Source organism: Lipotes vexillifer, unplaced genomic scaffold, assembly GCF_000442215.2.
Source record: "Lipotes vexillifer unplaced genomic scaffold, Lipotes_vexillifer_v1.1 scaffold90, whole genome shotgun sequence".
Lineage (NCBI taxonomy): Eukaryota > Metazoa > Chordata > Mammalia > Artiodactyla > Lipotidae > Lipotes > Lipotes vexillifer.
The window spans coordinates 5,221,006-5,234,219 of record NW_006782310.1 but is presented as its reverse complement, the minus strand read 5'-3'; the positions used below and the strand labels follow the sequence as shown (position 1 = coordinate 5,234,219).

Below are 13,214 nucleotides of genomic sequence, written 5' to 3'. Positions count from 1 at the left end.
AAAGAGAGAGAGAGAGAGAAAAAAAAGACTTCAAATACTGTCCCGGTCCATCCTCCATCCAGGCTGTTCTGTGAAAACTATGTACAAGCCTTCGACGCCAGACCGCGACCTCTGAAGATTGTTCTGCTCTATTCAAATGAGGCATCTTAACTGTTGCCAGAGGAATTTTACAGCCAGTCTTCACATCGTTGTTTGCCAAAGACCAATTATTGCCTTCTGGGCAATCTAATAAAGATAAAGCAAATGAATCCCCCGACTGTCAGGAATACTTATAGTGATCTGTTTTTCATTCTTTAGAAATCACCAGGCTCCGTATCCCCACAGGTCCCAAGGGACCAGCCACATGAAGCCTGCTGGGTTTCAACACAGGAAACACTGGGCTGCAGCACAGACCATGGTGTAAAGGATTCAAAGCAACTCTGTGTTTCAAAAGACAGTCCCTGAAGATGGTTACGAGCGTCTTGCAAATGGTATCTGAGAAAGTAGGGGAGCAGTTTCTCCACCTCCCAAGTTGTGCAGCTTCAGGACAAGCAAGGAGGCAGAGCACAGAACCGGCCGTGTGTCTGGAGCAGCTACACTGTCCCTCAAAAGAGCCACGGCGGTCAGCCTGATGACCGGATCACAGAAGGCAAGACCTGGAAGGAATCGCAGGAGTCATCTAATCTGGTGGTTCTCAAAGAGAGGTCTCCAGACCCACAAGCACCTAAGCATCACCTGGAAACTTGTAAGAAGTGCAAAATACCCAGCCCCAACCTGACTTACTGGATAGGAAACGCCACTGTGGAGCCCAGCAACCTGTGCTTAAAAAGCCCTGCAGGGGATTCAGAGGTGCTCAGATCCTTCTCACCTCGGACTCCCTCACATCAGGATCATCTGCAGAACTTAAAAAAGGAACAGGAAGCAGGTCCCTGCCCAGATGGGTTTAATCTGAATTTCTGGGGTGGGGCCCAGGCTCTGCTATTAAATTCCCAAGGAAATCCTAAAGGGCAGCCAGTTCAAGAACCACTGATCTAATCCTACCTTCCCTTTACAGATGAAGACGCAAGAGGGGCAAAACTTTGGCCAAGATGACCTAACTATGGTCCAGCCAGCCCCCAAATCCAGTCCTTTGCCTGGAGTACCAAGTTCCATGGAGCTCTATAAGAGGGATTTTTCCACTACTGTTTCAGGAGATTTCCTCAATTGGACACTGCCTTGTCTCAAACACAGCTAGGATACATTCATCTTCAATTATAACAACAGAGCAAAAATAAAAAACCTCAGTGATGTAAACAGTAGAAAGCTTAATGGAATAATGAAAGGTTATTATTATAGGAATGGTCAGCAACCATGGTTTACCTCCAAAAAAGAAAAAATAATTTAGACAAACTGGTATTAATTCTCCCATCTCCACATTGAAATCAGCCCCTCATTTTAATTTTACGGCATTTTCCAATTACATGGAAGGAGGACGTGAGCTAACGGGGAGGTGGGGAGAGGGAAGCAGGGGGCAGGCCAGGCAAATGCTCCCTTTGAACCAAGAACACACTCAACATTCAGAGGGCACTGGGGGGAGGGGGGAGCACTGCTGTGCCCCGAAGGTAATGAAAGACAGCTGTGTTAACTCAGACTTTAAGATAATAAGGGCGTTGGAAGCAAGAGAAAATGGGACAATATCGTGAGTTTTTGGAAAATTACTTTACACTCATATGTATAAAGGAAATAAAAATAATTCTCCCTCCATCCATATTCTTTTCCACCAGCATATGTGAAAAGTGAACATTTAGATGAGCTCATGTCTAGTCAGAAAGTTTTTCCAAGCATGTAACAAATGTTTATTACTTTAAAACTAGATTCACACATGACTTCATGGTGAAAAAGTGAGAACAACCTCTCAAGAAACCACTCAAGCTAATCACTAATATTAATATAGCAGAGAGCTGACTGTCTGGAAAAGGCACTTGGAAAAAAACACTGGGCAGTGTTTATAAAAATAATTCAGAACCCTAACTAATATTTATGCACATATGTAGATAAGGCACTTAGAAAATAAAAGTGTACAAATGATTAACGTAGAAAATACCTTCCAAATTGGCAACGTAGATTTTGAACACACATCTCGAAGTACACAGGCATTAATAAATGATTCTTAAAACACTGGTTTCTAACTAGAGTGAAGTCAACATGTTAACACTAACTGATACGAGATTATCCTTGAATTTCAGAATTCTCTATAATAGCCATATTTTAACCTGTGATCATTTTTTTAAAATGCCTATTAGTCAAGGAATATTCAACTCAGTCCAAACGACCAATGGTTCTGTCTTTACACCCTTACACTCTAGTTCCAAAAAGAACCTCCACATCCAGAAAACATATGACATGATGGAGGTGCAGACCGCTGGGTGTGGGAGAAGGTGATCTAAGCCCCAGACAGCCTGCAGCCTGTGGAATCCACCCAATACCCAAAGCAACCCTGCCCTGTGTGTTAGAGCTGTTTTGTGCACAGGTCTGTGGTCTTCCAAACAGATTAAACTTTTGGTAGCAAATGGCTTCTTCCTTGCCTACGTAATGCCAACAAAGGCTGCTCAAGAATATTTGTTTGCTGCATAAATGGTAGAAACAGCATCCCTGAGAATTCAGAGAGACAACACTACAGAACAAGCATGGTGAGGGGATGTGAAACAAGACCGACATGTGTTTATCTTTTAACTTTGTCACCATGGAAAACTTGAAACATATACAAAAGAAGACAGAATAATTTAGTGAACCCCAGGTGCCAATCAACTCATATCAATCCTGTTCCATCTATCACTCCACCCTGTCTGCTGCCATATTAATTTGAAGCAAATCCCAGACATCATATCATTTAATCCATAAATATTCCAATATGTACCTCCAAAGGACAGAAAGTCTTTTCAAAATTATGTACTCATAATAAAAAATTAATACTTTCTTAATATTATCAAATGTCCAGTCGGTGACCGATTCCAACTGTCTCAAAAATAGTGTTTTAAATTTTGTAGTAGGATCCAAATAAGAGCCACATGTGGCAATTAGCTCATATAACTTTTAAATGTCTTTTAATTCATCTCTTTTTTTTCCCTTGAAATTTGTGTGCTGGAGAAACTAGATCATTTGTCCTACAGAGTAGTCTATATTCTGGATTTTGCCGATTACATGCCTGCTGTGTGGTTTAACATGTGCCTCTGTCCTAGATCATTTGTAAATTGGTTACTGCATAGAAAGGCAGGATCACATCCAGAGTTGATTTTGTTGGCTTGACCACATCCTCAACGGCACTGCAAGTTTCCACGAGAAGGCATGTAATGTCTGATTGTATCTCACTTCCATCATGTCAGCAGATCCTGAGGCATGATACCTAGATCCATTAATTCATTCAGGGTTGCAAAATTCTGACATTCTCATTGATACTCTAATTATATCACTCCTTCTTACTTATTAGCTAGAATATTTTTAAAAGCAAAACTTCCTCTCAACTGAACTTTTGATTATCCTAAAGTTCATTCAGGAAAAAGTAAGATAAAAGTCTGATTCTAAAATTTTACCCATGTTTTTCAAAATAACGTGCTGGTTCACCACCATCTTCCTTCCATTGGTGACCAATTCATTGTCATTCTTTAGTAGTATTATGAACTCATCAATGCAGATTAACCTGATGTGTTTTAATCCACTGTAATTATCATCCTTATTGATGCTTAATTGTCCATCTTCAGCCAGCCAGTGGGAGACCCTTCAATGTGCTCTTGGGTCCCTTTGGCAATAATCCTAGTAGTATTTCATAGCTATCTTGCTATCTGCATAATAATATGCTCCAGGTTTATTTTACCGGTTTCCTATGCCAGACTTGGAGTCAGCTATTTCTCCAAGGTCCCTTTCTGTATTTTAAGACCGCAATCTCGGTGCTAGTGGTGCTTTTTGCTCATGGGTTCGTCATTGTTTCTAGTCCTCTTCAACAAACTTAGTGCTAGAAATATGCTTTGTTGCAAGTTTGTTAAGATAATAAACACCCTGGGTTCATTCCGATACGTCCAATTAAATTCAGGAATCCAGAGTTTTTTAACCTAACCCTTCTATCTTTCTATCAACTTTCTTCCACACACCAAGAATCCAAATCCTTAAGAACTCTAAGAATGACAAAATTAGAACACACAGACACACACGCACAATTATCAGAAAAGCAATACCAACACTACCACCAGCAATATGATTATTAGGAACAGTTGACTTTCGTGTGTGTGTGGTTCTCTTTCTTCTTAGAGTATATCCTACCCAGGGTACACAAACTGCAGTGTTTTAAAGCCACTTGGAATGACTCTTCTCCGTGTGGTTCTGCCACCAACTCAATGAGGTGAACACAGGTTTCAAAAGAAGTCAAAGCTGAACAACGGGGCTTCCCTGGTGGCGCAGTGGTTGAGAGTCCGCCTGCCGACGCAGGGCACGCGGGTTCGTGCCCCGGTCCGGGAAGATCCCACGTGCCGCGGAGCGGCTGGGCCCGTGAGCCATGGCCGCTGAGCCTGCGCGTCCGGAGCCTGTGCTCCGCCACGGGAGAGGCCACAGCAGCGAGAGGCCCGCGTACCGCAAAAAAAAAAACAAAAGCTGAACAACGGAAGCAGCAGGCAGGCTGAGGGGCTGCACGAGCTAGCGTGGGGAGTGGCAGGAGTGCTGTCCTCCGTTGGCCCACGCTGAAAGCCCAGCCCAAGTGCAGTCAGGGATCTGAGTTCGAGAGGAGGAGGTCGGCGGAGGGTGAAGAAGTTCCGTTTTGTTCAGCTAAGGAGCAGAGGGAGACACACGGATAGTGGGAGGTGAAGCTTTGGGGCAAGTAATTAGCGAAGCATCTACGTAATTAGAGCCAGGAAAGACTGAAGACAGACACCTGTGAGAGGAGTATTCGGTTCGCCCAACTCATTCATCTATTGCCTCAGTGGCACTGGCCACAGCGTGAGGCCCCAAAGACCCAGTGATGGAATTCAGGGAGCTCACAGATGACCAGACTCAGACACGCGCCCTGTGGGATCTTAAATTCCATTCCAGAGGTGAGCACAGAGAACTTTATAGAGGAGAACCCTCGACTGCAGTGAGGGCTCATCTGGAGGATCTCCCTGGCAGGAGGAGACACCAGATGGGAAACAGAGACATGGGGAGTGGATGTGGGGCAACAACGCATCCTGAGATAGAAGCAATAGGTCCAGGGGCAAAGGTGCAGAGGAGACTTGCCCCCAGAACACAATCACGGGGGAGACAGCTGCAGCCAAGGACAGGGAGGTGGGCCGCAGAGGCCAGGTCCGGAAGGGCCTCAACGTTATACTGAGAGATTCAGACGGCTACACGGAACCAGCATGAGAAGGACTTGGTCAGCCCCTCTGGTGGGAAGCTAGAGGATGGACCAAGCAGCAGGTGGTGCCCATGACATGTGTTACAATTTTTCCAGAAGAAACGGCCTGAATCAAGGCCAACCCCAAACCCCAAGGCACTTCTGAGACACGCGACATGAGGCAGCAGTGGTGACTCAGGGTCACGCCTGTAGCTGTGGGAAGATGAGAAATGAGGACTCATCTCCAGAAACGCTGTCACTGGGAAGGGCTCTGCTCTGGGAAAAAGATGAGGGCATGCATGGTTGAACAAGTTTAAAAATGGGACAAGAACGTGCAGGTGGGGTGGACTGTTGGCCTGCCTTTCTGCCAGACCCCTCAGACAGGAAGGCACCCATGAAGGGGACGGCCACTCGGCTAGAACTATCACAGACAGAAAATCCTTTAACTATGTGAAGGAGACGGGAACTGAAGAGGTGTGCACCGCGCCCCGGAGTCTAAAATCATGCCACAAAGAACGATGAAGCTACGGAGACACAAGCTCAATGCAAGCTCCATCTTCTCCACAAAGCGTCATCCCGCTTCTCCTGACCCTGCCCTGCCTGGCACAGCGGCCTCACCCTCCTCCCCTGACTCTCTGTCCGTCTTCCCTGTGGGTGAGAGCTTGGAGTTTGCCTGCGCTCCTGTCCTAGCCCTCTTCGCTAAGCCTGTGGCTTGCCCAGGGGAGAAGCACAGGGAAGGTTTAGGAGAGAAGGATAAGCCCGAACCCGACAAGGATGCTTGCACACGTGCACAAGGGGGCGCGTCCCTAACGGCACGGTTTGTAACAGCAGAACCCTGGAAACGAGCCCAACTGTCTGCCAATAGAAGATGAACAAGGCAAATTTGTGCCTCCTCCATACAATGGTTACTCACTCAGAGTTACCTCGGTCACGCCCACACCTATCCAGCTCTCACTAAGTAAGCCGCAGCATGATACACACAGCGTGATAACACGCATATAGAGTTCATAGAAAAGAATATCACATATTGTTGGTGAGTATTCACCATTAGTACGGAAACGTGCATTTGCATGATAAACACCATATGTGACATTCAGTAGAGAGGGGACCCGGGGTGGAGTAGGAAGACAGTGATTGGTATTGAACAGAACACGGACTTCAGTTACATCCGTAGTGGGAATTATTTTTTTTAATCTGAAGTAAATATGGAAAAATATTGTGATTTGATAACTTTTTAAATTTATTATGCTTGAAATATTTGGTATGGTAAAAATAACTGACTTTTTGACAGAATTTACATTGTACTCTAAAGAGACTTTTCTTTTTGTAATCAGTAAAAGGTATAAACTTGTCTGCATCTAATTCCACAAGCAATGCAAAAACAGAACCTGAGAGTACTTTTTTCTTTTTTTACCTGAAATATCTGCTTCAGGGAGAAAAGGGCCCTCCTTAAATCTCGTCCACTGGAGTTGTACAGTTTTTCTGAAATAAAGAATACAACATATACAATTAATTAAATTGACTCGACAGATGGCAAAAACACAGAGAGGATATGAACAACTAATGAATTTCCACTGGAAAGGTGAGTAAAACAAATTCATTTCATGCAGGATATCGACCTTACCCCCAGGGGTGCAAAGGAACAGTCCAGCTGTTGCAGGACGCAGGAAGAGGAGATTGCAAGTTGTGGGAAAGATGCCCTGATCTGCACCCTCAGTCCTCACCTCCCTCTCTCCAGAGCTCTATTTCCAGCTGTTTACAGACTACTATACTTGGTAGCCAACTATATCTGGAAAGTTAACACAGCCAAAACAGAACCTCCTTCCTTGCCTCACAGCCCCCGTACCACCATGCTTTCCGCATTTGGGCTCAGAAAGCTTCAAGTCGCCTCTTTTTCCCTGTGATCCAATGATCCAAGAGCAGCAGAGTGGCTCTAAGGACTGACTAGCTCCCGTGGTGACGGCCCACTTCCAGCAGGAACCCAGCCTTAGCTCTGCCTGCACCCAGGCTCTCACTCACGTGAGACGGGTTCAAGGATGGGTCCTGGCCCAGAGCAAGGCAGATGCAGGAGCCCCTGTCAGTACCCTGGGGCTCGACACTGAGACCAACCTCTACAGGACGCACCTTCCAGAGGTCAGAGTGAGGCAGGAGAGGCAGATGAGTATATGCCACAATTCCCCACTGGTCAGTGGGGCGGCACTACGATGCCCTGAAGGAGTGCCCCATTCTTCTGGTGCATGCATACTCCCAGGAGCATGGATTCCACTCAGCTTCCCAGAACCCAAGCTTGGCCCTGACCCAGGTGGCTCAGGTGCCTGGGGTTCAGTTCCTAACACTTCATGCCAGACTGCCCCAAGGTAAATCATCCAGCACATATTTACTGAGCACCTGCCAGGCACTGAGGGTACAGTAGTAAAGAGTGAACTTACAGCATAGACTAAGCAATCACACAGCCTGCAGTTCAAACCTGGTGCCACCACCCACGGCTATGTAATCTTGAGCAAAGTATTTCATCTCTCTCTCGGCCTTGGATTCCTTATCCGTAAAATGGGAACAGACAATAATAGATTTAGAGGAAAATGGTTTTGCATTCAATCAAGCACTGATATGATGGAGTAGAATGCAAAATATTGAGAATAATAGAGTTCAAAGCAATGTCACATGCATGGCCAGCAACCCTGGGCTTCAATGACAGCCTATGGGGGGGGACTGGCGGGGGTAACGGACAGAGCCACATTCTGCTCTTGTGTGAGTGGCATGGACTTGAGTGGAAGGGCGTGGAACACTCAGATCTAAACGACTTAGCAGAAGTCTGGTTGTGAGAAGGACATGCCTGCTTTGCACTATGGCTCGAGAAGAGAACAGGCTCCCATCTGAGAGGCACTAAAAATGACAGAGCGGCGAGGCTCAGCACGTGAATGGCAGTAGTTTCCTCGAAGGCCTCCCCGCGGACATCCTGCCCGCTTCCCTCTTCCCATCCACCCTCCAGACCAAGGCCAGAAAGACTGGGTGAAGTTGACCACCTGACGACATCACTGCCCCCATTTAAACCCTTCAGTGGCTGCCCGCTGCACTGAGCAGGAAATCCAAAATCCTTTAAGTGGCCTGTCAAGCCCTTGGTCACACAGCCCTGGCGCCCCTCCCTCTCTGTGCTGCAGACACCCTGGTCTCTCGCTCCTGAGGCGGCGAGGCTCCTCCAGACTCACAACCTATACACACAGCTTAAGGGGCAGAGGCAGGATTCTGTGGGGTTGGAGTCTGGGGGGTGGTGTCTGACCCCAAGGCCTCCGAGTTGTCTGCCCACCATGGAATCTCCCACCTGTAAATACAACATGCAGTCCACAGTCACTTGTTAATTATGAAGAGTTTCGATTAAGAGAGAACCCCTCACCTTCCTGAACAGAAGGAGCCGGGAAGACTCCAAAGGAATCCACCATCCCCAAACTGAACGTGTAATTCATCATAGACCCTAAACATTGAGGCCCGATGACTCACGAGCTGACCTGTAAAGTATATACGTGGCCTCAAAGGACATGAGTAATAAATAGAGTGAACTGCATGACCCTGCAGTAGAACCCAGGTCCCTGGGGAGATCACTTCTTCCTCCAGTTTCTACAGCTAATGTCTCAGAATTCTCAAATGCCAGAGGAACAGACTTTGTTTTTAGCCAGTACCACTTCTAATAAGAATAGAGCTCTCAGATGCCAAGCATGGGGCTACGTATACCCTGAAGAACAAGGGCAGATTTAGCTTATCCGGGAAGAGCATCAGTAGAGAGTCAATTCCAGGTACTTCTTTTTTTTTTTTTTTTTTTTTTTTTTGCGGTACGCGGGCCTCTCTCTGTTGTGGCCTCTCCCGTTGCGGAGCACAGGCTCCGGACGCGCAGGCTCAGCGGCCACGGCTCACGGGCCCAGCCGCTCCGCGGCATGTGGGATCCTCCCGGACCGGGGCACGAACCCGCGTCCCCTGCACCGTCAGGCGGACTCCCAACCACTGCGCCACCAGGGAAGCCCCAGGTACTTCTTTATAAGGTAATAAAGCTTGCATTACTTTCTTGCTTCTATACCACCAGACGACAGGCAGAAATATGTCTTACAGAGATTCACAATATCCCAGTTATAGTCTCCTTTAGTTATCAGCGATCTGTCACAGCTTCCAATTCATGCGAATGAGAATTATGGTTTGTTGTGCTCTGACTGCTAAGGTTTTACAACTTGGTGCTATAATCAAAATAATCATTTTAAAACAAGGATTAAGCATTCTTTTATTGAAGTATAGTTGATCTACAATGTTATGCTAGTTTCTGGTGTACAGCAAAGTGATTCAGTTATACACATATATATTCTTTTTCATATTCTTCTCCATTATGGTTTATTACAGGACATTGAATATAGTTCCCTGTACTATACGATAGGACCTTGTTGTTTATCCATTATATATATATAAAATATATATATATATATATATATATATATATATATATATATATATATATATGGCAGTTTGCAACTGCTAGTCTCAAACTCCCAGTCCAACCCTCCCCCGCCACCCCTCTCCCCTGGCAACCACAATTCTGTTCTCTGCATCTGTGAATCTGTTTTGTAGGTAAGTTCATCTGTGTCATATTTTAGATTCCACATATAAGTGATATCATATGGTATTTGTCTTTCTCTTTCTGACTTACTTTGCTTAGTATGATAATCTCTTGGTCCATCCATGTTGCTGCAAATGGCATTTTTCACTCTTTTTTAGGGCTTAGTAATATTTCATTGTATATATGTAGCACAGCTTCTTTATCCATTCATCTGTGGATGGACACTTAGGTTGCTTCCATGTATTGGTTATTGCAAACAGTGCTGCTATGAACACAGGGGTGCATGTATCTTTTTGAATTATAGTTTTGTCCAGATACATGCCCAGGAGCAGGATTGCTGGATCATATGGCAACTCTATTTTTAGTTTTTTGAGGAACCTCCATACGGTTCTCCATAGTGACTGCACCAATTTACATTCCCACGAACAGTGTAGGAGGGTTCAAACAGGGATTAAGTATTAAGAGAAAAAAATTCAGCTGAGAATGACAACTTTTTGTTGAGGATTTTTACATCCATATTCATGAGGAACATTAATCTATAGTTTTTGTTTCTTGTAATGTTGTTGACATTGAGGCAATGCTGACCTCATGAGTTGAGAGTACTCCCTCCTCCTCTACTTTAAGAAAACGTTTGTGTAAACTTGGTATTACTTATTCCTTAAATGTTTGGCAGAATTCTCCAGTGAAGCTACTACCTGCACCTGGAGTTCTCTTTAATAAAAGTTTTTAAACTATGGATTCAATTTCTTCAATTAACATAGGGCTATTCTAATTATATATTTCTTCTTGAATGAGCTTTGGTAATTCGTATCTTTCAAGAAATTTCTCAAACTTCCCTGGTGGCGCAGTGGTTAAGAATCTGCCTGCCAATGCAGGGGACACGGGTTCGAGCCCTGGTCCAGGAAGATCCCACATGGCACGGAGCAACTAAGCCCGTGCACCACAACTACTGAGCCTGAGCTCTAGAGTCCACAAGCCACAACTACTGAGCCCGCGTGCTACAACTACTGAAGCCCACACTCCTAGAGCCTGTGCTCCGCAATAAGAGAAGCCACTGCAATGAGAAGCCCGCGTACCACAATGAAGAGTAGCCCCTGCTCGCCACAACTAGAGAAAGCCCACGCGCAGCAACGAAGACACAACGAAGCCACAAACAAATAAATAAATTTATTTTTTAAAAAAGAAATTTATCCATTTCATCTAAACTGTTAAATATATGGACATAAAGTTGTTCATAATAGTCCCTTATCCTTTTATTGACTATAGCAACCTCCTCTCTTTTAACCTTGATATTGGTAATCTGTCTTTTCTCCATTATGCTTGGTCAGTCGGGCTAAAGATGTATAAATTTTATTGCTCTTTTCAAAGAATCAGCCTTTGATTTCATTCCTTTTTTCATTGCTTTTCTGATTTCTATTTCATTGATTGCATTTGGCTTAATTTGCTCTTTTTTTCTAGTTTCTGACGGTAAAAACTTAACAACTAATGTGAGACCTTTCTTCTTATCAAATATAAGTATTTGATGCTAAGAATTTCTCTCTAAGCACTACTTTAGCTGCATTCTACAAATTTACATATATTGTTTTTATTTTCATCCAATTCAAAATTGAATGAATCTTGAACATTTCTTTCATTTCAAAAGGGAATAACTTAATCCTGTGGGGAGTTTTGTTGTTGTTGTTAACCTCTGGCTTATTTAGAAGTATACTGCTTAGCTTCCAAACATTTGAGGATTTTCCAAATATCTTTCTGTTACCAATTTCTAGTTTAATTTCTCTATGGTGAGAACACAGACTTTGTATGATACCAATTATTTTAAACTTATTAAGGTTTATTTTATGGCCCAGAATATGGTTTATCTCGATGACTGCCTCATGTACACATGAAAAGAATGTGTATTCTGCTGTTATTGGCTGAACCATTCCGTAAAAATTCACTAGGTCCAGTTGAATGACAGTGCTGTTCAGGTCTTCTCTTACCAAGTTTCTGTTTATCTGTTCTATATTTTACTATGACAGCAGTACTGAAATCTCTATTATACTGAATTTGTCTATTCCTTCCTTCGGCTTTATGAGTTTTTGCTTTAGTTCCTTTGAAGGTCAGTTGTTAGGTACACTCACAATTAGGATGGCTATGGCTTTTAGGTTAAGTGACCTTCTATCATTTGTAGTGTCTCTCTTCATCCCTGGCAATATTCCTTTTTAAAGTCTACTTTTCTAATACTTATACAGTTAGTCAGTGTTTGGTTAGTGTTTGCATGGTGTATCTTTTTACATCCTTCTATTTCTAACCTGTCTATATAGAGGTTCATGTAGGTACAGTTGCAACTCGTTTTCATCCAGTCTATCTTTTAATTGGTATGCATTCTGTGTATTTTTAACCTCTAGGAGGACATCACAAATGACTCCTCTGTGGCACTAGAACAGAAGACCTCAGGGAACCCTCACCCTTTGATGAGAAACATCCTTGTACAAATGCCAAAGATATCTTTGAGTGGTGCCAAAAGTCTCTCCCCCTCCGTTTTTTGCCAAGTGTCTTAATTAAAACAAACAACAATTTCTATTCAAGGAGTAAGTACTTTTCATCCCAATTGTCTTTAATTTTTTTTAATTAATTTTACATTTTATTTAAATAATCGTGTATTTCAAACAAAGCTGAATTAAAACATAGTATGGTTCCCAAATAATTCTTTCTTTAAAGTGAGAAAATTATCACTACCACTTCAGAGAGCAAGTTATGAATTTTAATGTAGTTTTGTTTTTTTAATATCAAAGCTCAAAAGATCACCTAACCTGTATAAGAATATTACATATTTTGGCTGAAATTTCCTTTAAAATACTTTGTTTTTTAATTCCATAAGCTATAAGGCACTAGGTGAGGTCTAAATCAGAAATCCTTCCATCTGGCATCTGTTACATTGTAGCTTTCTTTTTTTAACCCTTCATAAAAGTGATTGACAGCAAAATTTCATTTTATGGCCATAGATACCCTCTCCCAAAGTACTGCAAACCTTTCCATTTTCTGTGCGATAAACATTTTAATAAATGTCATGAGTTTGTCTCCATATTATATGAGAACAATACTGGAATTGTCACCATTTTGGTTGAAATTTATATGACCAAACACTCACTCAAAGAAATATTACTCTAGAGTACTGATTTTTTTTGGAAAAGGCAACTGATACTACCTCTCTAAAAAGAACCAACATCGTGGTATAAAATGAAATCACAATGCTTAATTAAAATTCAAGGGCTTCCCTGGTGGCGCAGTGGTTGAGAGTCCGCCTGCCGATGCAGGGGACACGGG

At 43.4% G+C, this 13,214-nt stretch overlaps 1 protein-coding gene across 1 annotated transcript in view; it reads right to left on the bottom strand.

The window, feature by feature from the left end:
* Nucleotides 1-13,214, bottom strand: part of FHOD3 (formin homology 2 domain containing 3) — a 517,118-nt gene that overhangs the window by 299,973 nt on the left and 203,931 nt on the right. The window contains 1 exon segment of the mRNA XM_007455216.1: nucleotides 6,729-6,796. Within this exon segment, the coding sequence (XP_007455278.1) occupies nucleotides 6,729-6,796 (68 nt within the window).